The 14,128-nt window shown below is 47.2% G+C and overlaps 1 protein-coding gene across 1 annotated transcript in view; it reads right to left on the reverse strand.

The window, feature by feature from the left end:
- Window positions 1–2,620: 2,620 nt before the first annotated feature.
- OTOA (otoancorin) overlaps window positions 2,621–14,128 on the reverse strand; it is a 71,368-nt gene continuing 59,860 nt past the window's right edge. Inside the window, exons 25-29 of the mRNA XM_024744532.1 lie at window positions 9,942–10,084; window positions 9,586–9,722; window positions 8,603–8,700; window positions 5,407–5,602; window positions 2,621–3,132 (exon numbers count right to left, since the gene is read on the reverse strand). Of these exons, the coding sequence (XP_024600300.1) occupies window positions 3,062–3,132; window positions 5,407–5,602; window positions 8,603–8,700; window positions 9,586–9,722; window positions 9,942–10,084 (645 nt within the window). The 3' untranslated portion in view covers window positions 2,621–3,061. The remainder of the gene's footprint in view (window positions 3,133–5,406; window positions 5,603–8,602; window positions 8,701–9,585; window positions 9,723–9,941; window positions 10,085–14,128) is intronic.

Here is a 14,128-nt window from a genome sequence, read left to right on the forward strand (position 1 = left end):
TCATCTAGTCTTCCCACCCACCCACCCTGCAGCCAACAGGAGTGTTCTGGAGGGTCTCAGACTGGAAGGAATTCCTCAGGGCCAGAGTTCTCCTGGGAAAAGACAGCCCCTCCCTCCAGATTTCATCAGCATGTATCTGATCTGGCTCATAAAAAGCCAGGATGAAAGTGAAGGCAGACAAGGTAGGTTGCAGATGTCTCCAAGGATCAGACAAGTTATGTCCCTTTCTGAAACAATCAGTACCTGAGGCAGTGGAGGTCGAGAAGTGTACCGTGACCCTCCTGTGGTGGCTGAGAATCCCAAGAATCGCTGGACGTCCTGGATGGATTTGCAGAGAGGACACTCACTTCTAGAAGGCTTTAAGACATGCACTTTGTAGACATCCCGCTTAGACACTGTGTGGTCTGGAATTCTGCCGGGCTTAACTGTTTATTATATACATGTTTTATAGGGAGGCAATATAGATGTTTTAAAGGACCTCAGGAGGCAAGGGTGGGCAAAGAAATTTTAAGGACAAATAAATATGGAATATTTAATATTAAGTTGTTTACTGTCTCTTCCATGACAGCATTTCTTCAGTAAAGCCAGGTAAACACACACGCACACACACATTTGCACACGCACCCACACACACAGCCACCTCTCCTTGGCAGTGGAGCCCATCCCAGCAGCTGTGGCTGAAGCCCTGGGTTCCAGGACTAGAGAGAATAGCTTAATTCTAAGCCCCACTGGATGGTAGGCTGAAGTTGCAGAAAGACTCCCACTTCCATCAAGCCTGAAGGTGGGGTTCTGTAAAAGGATATAGCTGAGAGATAGTCAAACATTTTAATAACCAGTACAGCACAGGTCCTGACCGATCAGAGCCATGGCCAGCACACTGTGACCTGCATGCCAGTGTCCGTGATCTCTGCAAACAGCTGGGAGAAGTTGCAGAAGGTGGAGGCTGGGAATCCAACAGTACGGCTGACACTGAAAGGTGAATGGGAGTGGCACCTGCGCTGTGACCCGCTGCTTTCCTGTGTGCAGAGGACTGAACATTTCAACTGTAGACCCCAGGGGTCCTGCAGGGCATAAGCTGGATTTGTCTTCCTGCCTGAGGCAATCACCAATTATATGTGCTGTGAGGCAAGCTGGCCTCCCGCCAGAGGAGGAGAGGACGGGATCTACAGAAGCTCTCTCTGATCTAACTCATTAGAGAAGTTCAAGAATACCCATCCACGAGGCAGCACAGGGCAAGATAAAAAGTCAGGATTTAAATCCTCACTACCTGAGAGGCCTCAGACAAGGGTTTCTTACCTCTCTCGGACTCTGTCCCCTCATCTGGAAAAAGGGAGCCAACAGCATCCACCTGGCAGGATCGTGATGATGACGACATGAGCTAATGACACAGCTAAAGCCCTCAGATGCAGACTTAGCCTCCCAAACAGGAACTGTTACTGTCATCCACGATGGGAGGCACAAGCCAGGAATTAAACCAAAAACAAGTGATCAGAAGGGAAAGTGAGACGCAAAGACCTCACGATATTGGCAGCGTGAAGTCCAACTCAGACGGGATTGTTATTATTCCTGCCCAGCATAATCCAAGGCTGGAAGAAAGCGGGAATACTGAGCGAGGTCCAAGGCCCCTCCGATGGGAATCTGGGCAGACACACTCTCACCCAGCGTCCCTCTCCAAACAGCTGGTCCAGCCCAGCTAAACTGGGGCTCGAGTTTGTAACAAGACAAACGATCTGTGCTAGAGAAGCAGCATTAGTGGCCACTTCCCTGCCAGGACGAAAGAAAACCGGATCAGACCCCAAGTAACACCCGCAGGGCCACGCCCCGGTCTTTTAATTTTCTGTAATAATCACGTGGGACATCTGCAAACACACCAGCCTCTATAACATCTACCTATGATGCTGTTTAAGCCCCACCCACCTCCGATGGGACACCAGAGGTTTCTGGACACTCAAGCAGGCTCTTCTTGTCTCCAGATGAGACGTCTACTGTGGAGGTGACCAGGAAAAGGGCACAGAACGTGCTGGTGGCAGCACAGACGTACGCAGGATACCTAAATTGCCACCTAGGTGATGTGGCGCGAAACAACTCTGTTGGCTGAATTTGAGAAGGCGTAACACCTGGGAGGTGGCAACGCGCCCCTTCCTGAGCTCTGCCTTCCTGAGCCAAAGGCCAAGAGCGTCCTGCGAACTTCCAGAGGTAACTCCATCCCAGCCTCCAAAAGGATTGGGCCAGAGGGTGCGTTTGTTCTGCTGTGCCATAATCACAGGAGTGACTGGCTTACACAGTTTATTTTCTTTGATTTCAACCCATCCCCAAAGCCCAGAGCAATTTAAAACAAGAAGAGCCACCACCTCCATCAAGAAAGGAATATGTTGAAAGTCTCACTGATAATTCCACAGCCATTCATTCAGCTGCCTCCCAAGGAAATGGAAGGCATCTGGAAAATGTATTTTAAAATTGATTTAACGTTGAGCCATGTTAACTGTTTTAATTTCCAAGCAATGCCATGCCCACCAAAACATCAATTAGTCCCAGCAATCAGGCAGGAATATTGGCGTCTGTTGCGGGATTCATTTATTTCAGCTCTGCGAAGTATCCAAGAAGGAGAAATCCAATGCACCCCATAGCTCCAAGGAGGGGAAATTAAGCCAGAATTGAAGCCATATCAGGCCCTGGCAAAAACGGCGCCTTTGCCTGCACCCACTGCTCTCCGGCATCTCCCTCTGGCGGGAGGGCAGTGACTTGTACCAAGGTCTTCATGCTTTGACAGGAAACACCCCTCCCTCCCCAGCTTCTCTGTCTCCAAGCTGGAAAACTAGGGAGACTGAAATGAGGCTGAGAACGCCTCCCCGCTGAGGACACGAGCCAGGTTAAGAACGTGCGAGATCATTTTCAACAGTTATTCCTCCTTTTAGCGCCTCTTCAATTCCAAGGTCCCAGGGTCTCCCTGCCCCCACTGAGGCTCTGAGTCGGGATGCGGGACTCCCACCGTCTGCAGCGCCCTCGGTCTCCACGTGCCCTGGGCAGCTGCCTGGGCCCCAGGGCAATGCGCAAATGCCGCTCACCACACGAGCCCGGGCATCAGGACCAGCAGAGGGCAGCCCAGCCCAAGACCCTGGGAGACCCAGGCTCCTAAAAGGAAACAAGACAAGAGTGCACAGGAGGTCTCAGAAGCCCGCGGAGGGTGGACGCACCACTCCCTGAACCACTCACTAGATCTCACCCAACCTTGGTTTGCTCAACTCCTAAACAGGAATAATGACCCCAAATTGCAAGGGACGGAAAGGCGAATTAAATGAGATTGTGTGAATCAGCGACTACCAGAGCTGCCTTAATCATAAGAGTCACCTGGGGAGAATGCTAAAAACGCAAATTCTGGGATCCTCCCCGGGCAAGCTCTGATTCGGCAAGTCTGGTACCAGGCCCAGGGATTTGGAATTTTAAGTATCACTCCCAGATGATTCGGATAATGAAGCAAATTTACGAAACAAGAGATTAAGTGCCTGGCCCACTGGAAGGGTTCACCCAGCTGCCAGCCCCAGCTCAGGCCTGTGGGGTGAAAGGAAGGGGAAGGAATCTAGGCTTCTCCTGCCTGGCGAGCATCCATCAAAATTACACATGCACAAACCCTCAGACCCAGCAATCCCACTTGGAAGAGTTTACCCTGCAGATACACTTGAACAGATGCAAAGTACATAAGGTCATCCGCCGCAGCATTGTTCGTAACAATATAAAAATAGAAACAACTGAATCATCATCTACAGAGATCTAGTTAACTACAGTTATGCCGTAGCCAGAAAAACAATCGCACAGCTCCTAGGTACGGATATGGAGCTACCTCCGAGGTATATTGTCAGGTGAAAAATACAAGGCACAGAACAAAGTGTATAACAAGTTTTGTAAAAGTGCAGGGATAAACTATGGATATGCATAGAGTATCTCTGGACAGATACACAAGCTGGTGACATTGGTTGCCTCTGGGGAGGGGAACTGGGCGACTAAGGAACAGGGGATGGGGAAGATAGCTCACTGCACACCTTTTCAGACCTTTCGTATTTTAAACCAGGTGCATTGCCTATTGTGTGCATTATATAACATACACAAAACACTGCAACATTTTAAAATAACTTTTAAATGTATGCATATTATATTTCAATGAGAAGGCTTTAAGATAATAGTAAGTGGCTCCGGTTTGCAGGTGCCATGTCTGGCCACTTGCGGCTGCAGAAATTGGGAATCCCCCAATTTGCTATCCCCAAGGGAGCCTAGGGCGGACCTGGAGACAACGAAGCACCAAGCTTCACTCTCTGGGTTTTTGCACTCACTCTTCCCTCTACCTGGGACACTCTCCACCTGGCTGGGTCCATCTTCTCTTCTCTTGGTCTGCAGCTTAGGAATCACTGTCTTCTGGAGGTTTCCATGGCCGCTCCCCGCTTTCCCAAGCCTAGGTAGCTGCATCTCCCGAGCATTCCCTGGGGGCCTGTGTCCCCCCCGCTCACAGCACTCCTTGTACTGCCTCATGGTGGCCGGGGTGCAGCAGTTTCCCTCACCCCCATGCTGGACTGGGAGTTCAGAGAGGACAGAGGACACGCCTGGCTGGTTCACAGTTGCCTCCCCAGAGCCCAGCACCAGCTTAGTCCAAAGGCCGTGAGAAGCGGGAGAGTGAGGGGAGGGGGAGAGTAAAACAGGCAGGGAGGAAAGACAGGAAGGAAAGCCACACCCCCGGCCCCTCTGTCTCAGCTCAGCCCTTAGTCACCACCACCACCTTCTGCTGCTTTCCTCCTCTGGTCTCACCAGATTTGAAATCTTCTTTATTTATGAGAGAGCCTTACCTGCCTTACTCACCTCTGTATTCCCTGCTCCTACTGCAGGCTTGGCACATAGTATTAACAGGTGCCCAGTATATGTCAATTGAATTTATTAATTAATACTGGACGGTGAGAAGGGAGGAGTAAAGGAACCACTGACAGGACTTAAGTCCTAAGAAATTCTGATTCAGTGGGTTCTGGGTGGGGTCCACGGGACTGGCAGTATTTAAAAGCTCCCCGGTGGGGCTTCCCTGGTGGCGCAGTGGTTAAGAATCTGCCTGCAGGGGACATGGAGCCCCGTTCGCCGCAACTAGAGAAAGCCCATGCGCAACAACGAAGACCCAACGCAGCCAAAAATAAATACGTTTTTTTAAAAAGGCTCCCCCCCGTGATTTTAAAGTGCTCTGGAGTTGAGAATCATTTACATGTGCTCGGTAGGGCCTTTGGATTTTTCTGGGAATGCAGGATCTCCAAGGACTGTCAGAGAGCCCACCCTGAATTTTAGGAACCTTCCCGCTGCCCCGGGTCTGGCAGGGCGGACCAAGGGACTAGGAAAGGGATTAGGAGTGGGGGACCGGGCTGGGTCTTTCCGGCTCACCTGGAGGAGAAAGAGAGGCGGGGGTCCGGGTGGGGCTGGCGCTCGGAGGCGCGTCCAGCCAGGAGCGTGTCTTGGCGCCATCTAGCGCCTGCTGGAGGCTCTGCAGCTGCAACATGCTGAGCTGCCGGCGCTGGGCTGGGGTCACGGCCGCGGCGTTTTCCGGGCCCAAGAAGGCGATCTGCTCCGCGGACAGCTCCTGCAGGGGAGAGGGGGCAGCGCCCTCAGAGGCGCCTCTCCGCGGCTTTCCCAAACCTCGGCCATCCGCCCAGCACCCGCACACCTTCGTCGTACCCATGTGCTCGTCTTTAGGATTTTTACTTAAAATCAGATGACTCTTTCACTACTAAAATAAACTTATTTTAAAATGAAAAAAATTTAATGGAAATTTCCAAAAGTGGAAAATTGGAATGACTCGCAATAAGTACTCATTTAAAATATGCCATAATAAATAAAACGACACTGTTGAATTGTAGCTCTATGTGTTGGCCAACGATGTCTGAACCTGAGGTTTCTTTAAAAACAGGAAAAAAAGGGGGATTTAAAGTGTTACAGAGGTGTTAAATACATTTTAGCTCCAAATCGAGACTTCTTCCTCCAAGTAATCAGTAGTAAAGGAGAGGTGAAAAGGTGACAGTGTTGTTTAATGCAGTGCAAGGTTCCACCCCACCCCACCCCCAATGCTTCAAGTCCCCCACCTGAGAAACACTGATGTGGAGGAGAAAACACACACCTAAAAGGCAAAGACCTGAATCTGTGTCCCAGCTCTGTCACATAACAGCTGTGTGACCTTGGGCAAGTGTCATAGCCTCTCTGGGCTTTTGGACTAGATGTGGGATGGCACAGATAACTCGCCTCCTAAGTGATTCTAACCCTTGCTGCTGAGTTCTGTGAGGGCTCAGCGAAGGGAAAGTACAGTAATCCATTAGTGATGTCTGCCATGGACACTGGAAATGGGAAATTCTGCGGAGAGCAGAAGTCCTTTGAAGGCCCTGAACAAGATGTTTTCTGAAGTCGCTTCCATCCTAGAGAGGACTTGGTGACTAGTTCCAGTAGGTGTGGAGTGAAATGGGATGGCAGGGGCCTCTAAAGTCATCCTGCTTATTTTCTAAGGGCCCCATAGATTCTGAGAAAGGGGGTTCTGCTTCTTCACCCCATCTTCTTCTCTCCTTCACCTTCTTCTTTCCTGTCCAGGTTGATGCTTCTCTGGAATCATGTCATGCCCCTGCTTAGAACCCTTCCCTGCCACCTCTCCAGGCCACAGCTCAAGCTCCTGAACGTGGTAACGAGCGCTTCAAGCTCTGGGTCCTGCCCCCCTCTCCAGCGTCCTCTGCGCTGGCACACTTCACTCCTGGAGAATGGAAGTCCATGTCTGCAGCCCCAGAAGGCAGCACTTCCTTCTGCCTGAAACACTGTTCCTCCCTTCCACCTAGCTAACCCATCCTGCAAAATTCAGCATCACCTCCCCCCCCACCACAAACACACACACACACACACACACACACAGAGGACATGCTCTTCTGGCTTACACCTTACATCTACCATTAATATAGAGTCTGCATTATAAAAATTATCTGTTTTTCCAATGTGCTGCTTGCAACCCACAGGCCAGATTGAATCTCTAGGCCTATTGCACTGTGTTTTAAAATATGGATTCAAAGTGGTTGCCAACATTTAATTATCAGGAGATTTCACATGAAAATGAGATTTCTGAATTCTGATAAAAAAGGAAGATCCAGCAATACTTGGCCCACATTGTCACACTGCATCAATGTGCCAGGGATGAGAAGCAGCTTCTCCAGATTTAGACAGGGCTCTCCAGTTCACTTCAGTCCCTACCCTGGCCACTGAACTCCCTTATGTTACTTTTCAAGCCCCTGAGGGCACTGTGTTATACCCCTTCACCAGTGCATCCCAGGTGCACCAGCCTGGAGCCTACATCCTAGTGCCTAGGCTGGAGCCTACCACAATGTAAGTGGCCACTAGGAATTTTTGGAGTAGGTAAGCTACAGACTACATTCCAAACAAGACCAGGAGAAAGTGCTCAGCAACATGCCAGCATCAAGAACCAAGCTGCCTACCCCGTGCAGAGCCCTCAGAGGAGAAGCTCAATGGCATTAAGGACTCTGACTTACTTATTTCCCCTAAACAGCTATCACACCTGTTCTGTGCTGGGAACTGTCCCGGGTGCTGAAGCGGTTCAAGGTCCGCTCTCTTTATTAAAATGAACCAATGATGTTGTATCATGGGAGTTTGTCTAGCCTCCTGTGTGTGCCTTATCCAGTTTTTATGGACAGAATGTGTTTCCAAATTACACAGCAGGCAAGAACACCAGCGTCACTCCACATCAGAGCAGACTGTCCCCACCAAACCCTCTCCTAATCTTGTACATGGACAGGAAGGAAGGACCTCTCACTGGATACCCTGCTTCCCTAACCTCAGTTGATCCAATTCAACCCTCTCAATTTCTCCCATAGCTGTTTGTCACCTGTCCTACTGTGGCTTCCTTAACACTTTTCTTAAAATCAATTAAAATATTTTACTTAATTTTATCTTAAAAGGAAATGTTATACAGGAAATGTTATCCCTCATCTGCAATTCTGAAGTCCGAAAAAGTCAGAAAACAAAGTTTTTTCCAACGTTTAAGACAAACTTATTTGCCAGCAAAATCTGATCTAAATTGATGTGAGACCATTTATAGTCTCTACTTATCCCAATTAGTGTGATCTGTCACAGATTTCTTCACAGAAATATTAATGCATTGGCTTACAAGGTGCTTCCCCAGACACTGCTGAAGGTATTAAGTTACAATACTGTAGATTCACAGAATGATCTTCCTAAAATCTGGAAAATTCCACATTCTGAAATATATATATGCCCCCAAGGGTTTTGGATAAGGGAATATGCACCTGTCACACCATCATAAATAGAAAATCAGTACCAGTGGCTACAAAGAGAAGGAAACCGTAAAAATAGATACAATTAAAAGATAAATTTAAATTGAAGAAAAAAATACTTAAAAAACAAAAACACCTAAAATTATCTTGTGATCCATCCGCTGTTGGCACACAGCTCTCCTCTGGCCCTATTAGCAGAAGGCTGGTTGCAGGTCCCTAGAATCCAAGGCTCACCATCTGCCTCCCTGTGTGATTTGAAATAGGGTCAAGCTCCCATTCTCCTTGAGGAACTGAGTACCTACTTTGAATATCTCATCAGGAAGGCATTTGATTGCTGATGGCTGGAAATATGGCATCAAATCCTTGTCAAGCATTCGGAGCTCTTCCTTACTTAATCCAGCTGGGGAGAAAAAGGAATCACGAGGGTTTAGTTCAAGCCATCGGGACTCCATTTGTTTTATTAATGGTGCTGCCTGATGTACAGATCTGCGTGTTCTAGGCAAACATCTTTCCTTACAAAAGTCCCTGAGAATCACACCGGGGAATCAGCTTCCTCAATCAACTCAGGAAAAAAAATGTGGGTCACGTTAACCCTGATGGGTCTCCTACAAGGAGATATACGCCCAGAACGAGCTTTACTTTACACAAATTTCAAATTGTGTATAAATCTACTTTGGAGCCAATTAAATAACATTCTAAACCACTTTAGCTAACAAAAATTACCGAGAGCTTGTTTAAAAAGCAGACTTGCAGACCCCACCCTCTGCAACTTGAAGTCATGAAATCTAGGTTCTACCATAACTCTATAGATAGTCACTACACGTGGTCAAGGATTCTTTTTTTTTTCAACACTATATTATTTAACCTTTATTTTTTAACATCTTTATTAGAGTATAATTGCTTTACAGTGTTGTGTTAGTTTCTGCTGTATAACGAAGTGAATCAGTTATACATATACATATAACCCCATATCTCCTCCCTCTTGCTTCTCCCTCCCACCCTCCCTATCCCACCCCTCTAGGTGGTCACAAAGCACCGAGCTGATCTCCCTGTGCTATGCGGCTGCTTCCCACTAGCTATCTATTTTACATTTGGTAGTGTATATATGTCCATGCCACTCTCTCACTTCGTCCCAGCTTACCCTTCCCCCCACCCTGTGTCCTCAAGTCCATTCTCTACGTCTGCATCTTTATTTCTGTCCTGATTCTTTCATTGTTTTGTTTCTTTCTGTCCCCAGATTTAAGGTTGGAAAGGGAGAGAAAGGCATACTCAAGGTGTCTCTTACCTGCAATGGTCCCAAGCTCCTGCAGGACAGAGCTGGACCACTCGGTGGGCCCCCCAAACACAACTTCTGCCTTCCTCTTAAACTCTGCCAAGACGTGGGTGCTGCAGAGCAGGGTCCCAATTCTGGCCACCACCACCCTGGTTGTGAAGGAGGATGTAGTGTGAGCCTGGGAGACTCTCCGGCCAAAAAAAGATATGCAGAAGGTTTCAGCACCAAAAAATGATCCAGCTAATCTCACTCCCTATTTTAGCCCAGAAAAGTTGCAAAGCATGAGGAAGCAGAGAACATCTTGCTGAATGAATGAACGAACGAACCAATCAATCATTTGCTATTCTGCACACTAGTGTTTTGGTTACCTGAATTCTGAGATCTTTATAAGTGAGATTTCGGTGATGTTCATGGCACACAGGGTTGCACCAAGTCCTACTAAGTGGAAGCTCTTCAGATCCTGGACACTATAGCCTGAATCCTCCAGGAACCCTTGCAGAATGGATTTAGCCTATAAAAATGTGGGAGGATAGGAAATGAACTATCCAGGGATGATCAAGACTCCAAGGTCTGAGGGGATAAAGGAGCCAGCCTCCTGACTGATCGCCCACCCTACTCCTCCGAACACACTCCCCACTCCAAATCATCCCAGCCGCTCATCCAGGTTAGCCTCCTGAAGGTCCTGCTTCTACGGAGTATGTCCCCTGATCTATGGAGGCATCTTTAGGCCGTGAAGCTCTTGTATCCTTCACCAGTATTAAAGACACCTATACCTTGTGTCTGTGTCTGCTGGCTTATTCCCTTCATCACTCATGACCTTCACATAGTTTGGTCATTTAAGTTCTTCTGCATCAGGATCCAGACTTTTCCAGCAACAGTTGTCACAACTTTCTGACCTTGTAATTTTCTGCCTTTGCACCTTTACCCAAGTCAGTGCCTCCATCTGAAATGCACTTCTTGCATTCCCAACTGTTAAAATCCAACCATCCTTTTATTTGGGAGTTCAAGTCAAATGTTACCTTCGTGAAATCTACCCTGAAATAGGTTTGCCTCTCACTCTTCAATTCCAGGGAGTAGTATGTTAAATCCTTTGGCATTAAAAAACCACACAGGAATCTCTTCAATGAGCTTTGCTTTAGGGGCTGATGTGTAGTGTAGGGTCCCTGTAATTTTAGTATAGTGACCATTGATTATTCATGACCTGCCCTGGAGAGCCAGACCTCCTACTCTCTCACTTCACGTGGTTCAATTGGAGCTAACTGCATTCTGAGTTCCAGAGGTGATGTTATGGCCTAGTCCTGGCCAGTCAGTTTGTCTCTTAGCCTGGCTGCAGTGACTGGTTCTACATTAGGCCTGTGATCCAGTCAAAACCAACCAGGACTTTGGTTGGAGCAATTAGAAGAGAAGAGCTTTCTTTACTGTGGACTGGACCTTGGAAGGACAAACACCTGAATCTGCTAGAACTCAACACATGGAAAGAAACTGCCTCTGGGGGGGCTTCCCTGGTGGCGCAGTGGTTAAGAATCTGCCTGCTAATGCAGGGGACGCGGGTTCAATCCCTGGTCTGGGAAGATCCCACATGCCATGGAGCAACTAAGCCTGTGCGCCACAACTACTGAGCCCGCGTGCCACAACTTCTGAAGCCCGTGCGCCTAGAGCCTGTGCTCCACCAGAAGAGAAGCCACCACAATGAGAAGCCCGTGCACCGCAACGAAGAGCAGCCCCCACTCACTGCAACTAGAGAAAGCCCACGCACAGCAACTAAGACCCAATGCAGCCAAAAATAAAATAAATAAATAAATTTATTTAAAAAAAAAAAAAGAAAAGAAAGAAAGAAACTGCCTCTGAGCAAAGCCCACGTAAAGGAAAGCAGGGTCAAAAATTGGTGTGATGGGCTTCCCTGGTGGCGCAGTGGTTGAGAGTCCGCCTGCCGATGCAGGATGCCCTGGTCCGGGAAGATCCCACATGCCGCGGAGCGGCTGGGCCCGTGAGCCATGGCCGCTGAGCCTGCGCGTCCAGAGCCTGTGCTCCACAACGGGAGAGGCCACAACAGTGAGAGGCCCGCGTACCGCAGGAAAAAAAAAAAAAAATTGGTGTGAGATGGCTTCCTGACAGTAGTGTTGAAGCCCCTGGATCCAGCCATACCTTAATTCCACCCTTGACCTTCTCAGTCATGGGAGTCAATTCCATTCTTGTTCAAGCCACTTTGAGTTGGGTTTTCTGTCACTTGTAACTGGATTAACCCTGATTAATTTGATCCAGATATGTTGGATCTGAGGAAGGACCCAAGTCGATCTCTTGAAGATGAGCTGTATAATTGTCTGGCTCCTCAGGGCTCATGGAGGCAGATGCAGAAGATTACAAAAGGGCCAGAGCTCACAAGGCAAAGATAGGGAGGAGACCTCCAAGGACGAACATCTCCTGAATGGAAGTGAGGGTCACAGGGATACAGTGAATCTCCCCATCTCCCTTTAATGTCAGTCCATCCCATCACACACTATAGATCACTCCAGTGTTAAGAAAAAGTATTGGCAAGGATTGCGAAACGCTGAAATGGGATTCCACTTTTCACGTGGCTGTTGTCTCTCTATCCCTCAGGTCTGTTTAAATGTTACCTGCTCAGAGAAGACTTCCTGGATTCCCCCATCCCAAGTAGCTTCCCTCCCCACTATTTCCATGAGCACCTTGTCCATTTTCTGCTTATCACTTATCAAAATTTATTAAATGTTTCACCTTGATCACTCAACTTTTTGTCTGTATCACCCAGTAGAATCTCCAAAGACAAAGACCATATCCAGCTAGTTCACTCCTGCATCCCTAGTACCTGATACAATGCCTGGCCCATATTAGGGTACTTTGGGAATAATAAGTACTTTTTGAATGAATGAATGAACATCTGAGTGAGTGAGCTATAGACGTTGTAGGCAATATATACTCCTTCGAAATGGCATCAGACTATTGCCGTCACGTGATGGATTGGCTTCAGAGAGATTTCCCACGTCTCTGCAAACTGGACTGGTCAGTGTCTTCATGAAGTTTCCCCTCAATGATTACAAAGCTCACAGGTACTGTAAGTGAATTTCAGTAACACAATGTTTAGATTTAAATGTCTTTGAATGGCAATGTACATCCAAAATAATAATAGCTAATATTTATTGAATGCTTACTGTATGCCAACACTGTTTTGACCATTTACGCATACTATCTCACCTAATCCTCGCAACAACCCTAGGAAGTAAGTATTAATATTATCTCTATTTCACAGATGAGGAAACTGAGGCACAGAGAGGTTAAGTAACTATGCCAAGGTTACACAGCTAGTAGATAATGGTTCTAGGATTACAACCTGGGCAGTCTGACTTCAGAGCCAGTGAAGATGTTTGGGGATGAGGGAAAGATGGAGATTCAAGTTAGCTTTTGAACTTTTCTTATTAAGTCTTCATAATCAGGTTTCATTCATTGACTCATGGCAATCTGTGCCCCCCAACCATCAGGCATGCCCATTTTAAAATGAAAGTGCAAAAATACAATTCAAATAAAATTACTTTGAAGATGTGATATTAAATTGTCCTTGCGACTGGAACCTGGAAAATGCAAGCTCAGCCTGCACGGTGATAAGCTACAATATATTTCCTTGAGTGACTGGAGCACTGTATCTGTAATGATTCCAAGACAATTAATACCAGCACTTTTAGGCAATATTAACCACTGAAAAGTGAATAGCTGGAAGATTTCAATCTCTCTGTTCATCCCTCTGGCTTCTATAATAGTTTTTTTTCCCCTTTATATTGGTTTTTAAGCTGAATTATCTGTTAATGTAGTTCCGCCAGTTCTGACTATTAACCTAGAAACATGCATTTAAGCGTTTGATCGGGAGCTAAAGTTGAGGAACTGACTGCAAATGATATTTGCAAATGTTGATTTCCATATCCTCTTCAAACATATTGATAAATCTCACTGCCATCCATGGGAACTGAAAATTGGTAAAAAGGGAAAGAGATGCTCTGGTTTCTAAGTTGGATATATTTTTCTGTTTTCTCCCAGACTGCGAATAGAATGATTTTAATATTGGAAATGTGAGGTGGCACTTCTCAAACCAGTCAAAACCAGTTTTAGTGTCACGGAACCCCAGGATTGTAGAACGTCAGAGTAGAAGGAACTGCAGACTTGGGGGTCCAACCCCCTCACCTTGCAGATGAGGAAGGTGTTAAACTACCAGAGAGGGAGTGTGACAATGACAATATGCTGATGAAGACAACTAATTTTTGTTGACTAACTATGTCGCAGGCATCGTTCACCATATTTAACATGTATTAACTCACTTAATCCTTATGGCCAGGACCTCCATGTTACCTAACTCCAGGGGGGCACAATTCACACCATGTTCTCTTTGAATGGTGCCACCCAGAGTCATGTGACATGGCAATCCTGATTACAAAAAGCTCAGGAGAGTAGGGGCCATGCCTTGGTTTTGCTTGCCCAGCGTCCATTCTCCCTTTGATAACACCATGCCTTTCCTTTGGTGAACCACCTGTGCTCATTTCCTCTTGCTGCT

Source organism: Neophocaena asiaeorientalis, unplaced genomic scaffold (assembly GCF_003031525.2).
Source record: "Neophocaena asiaeorientalis asiaeorientalis breed wild unplaced genomic scaffold, Neophocaena_asiaeorientalis_V1.1 scaffold91, whole genome shotgun sequence".
NCBI lineage: Eukaryota > Metazoa > Chordata > Mammalia > Artiodactyla > Phocoenidae > Neophocaena > Neophocaena asiaeorientalis.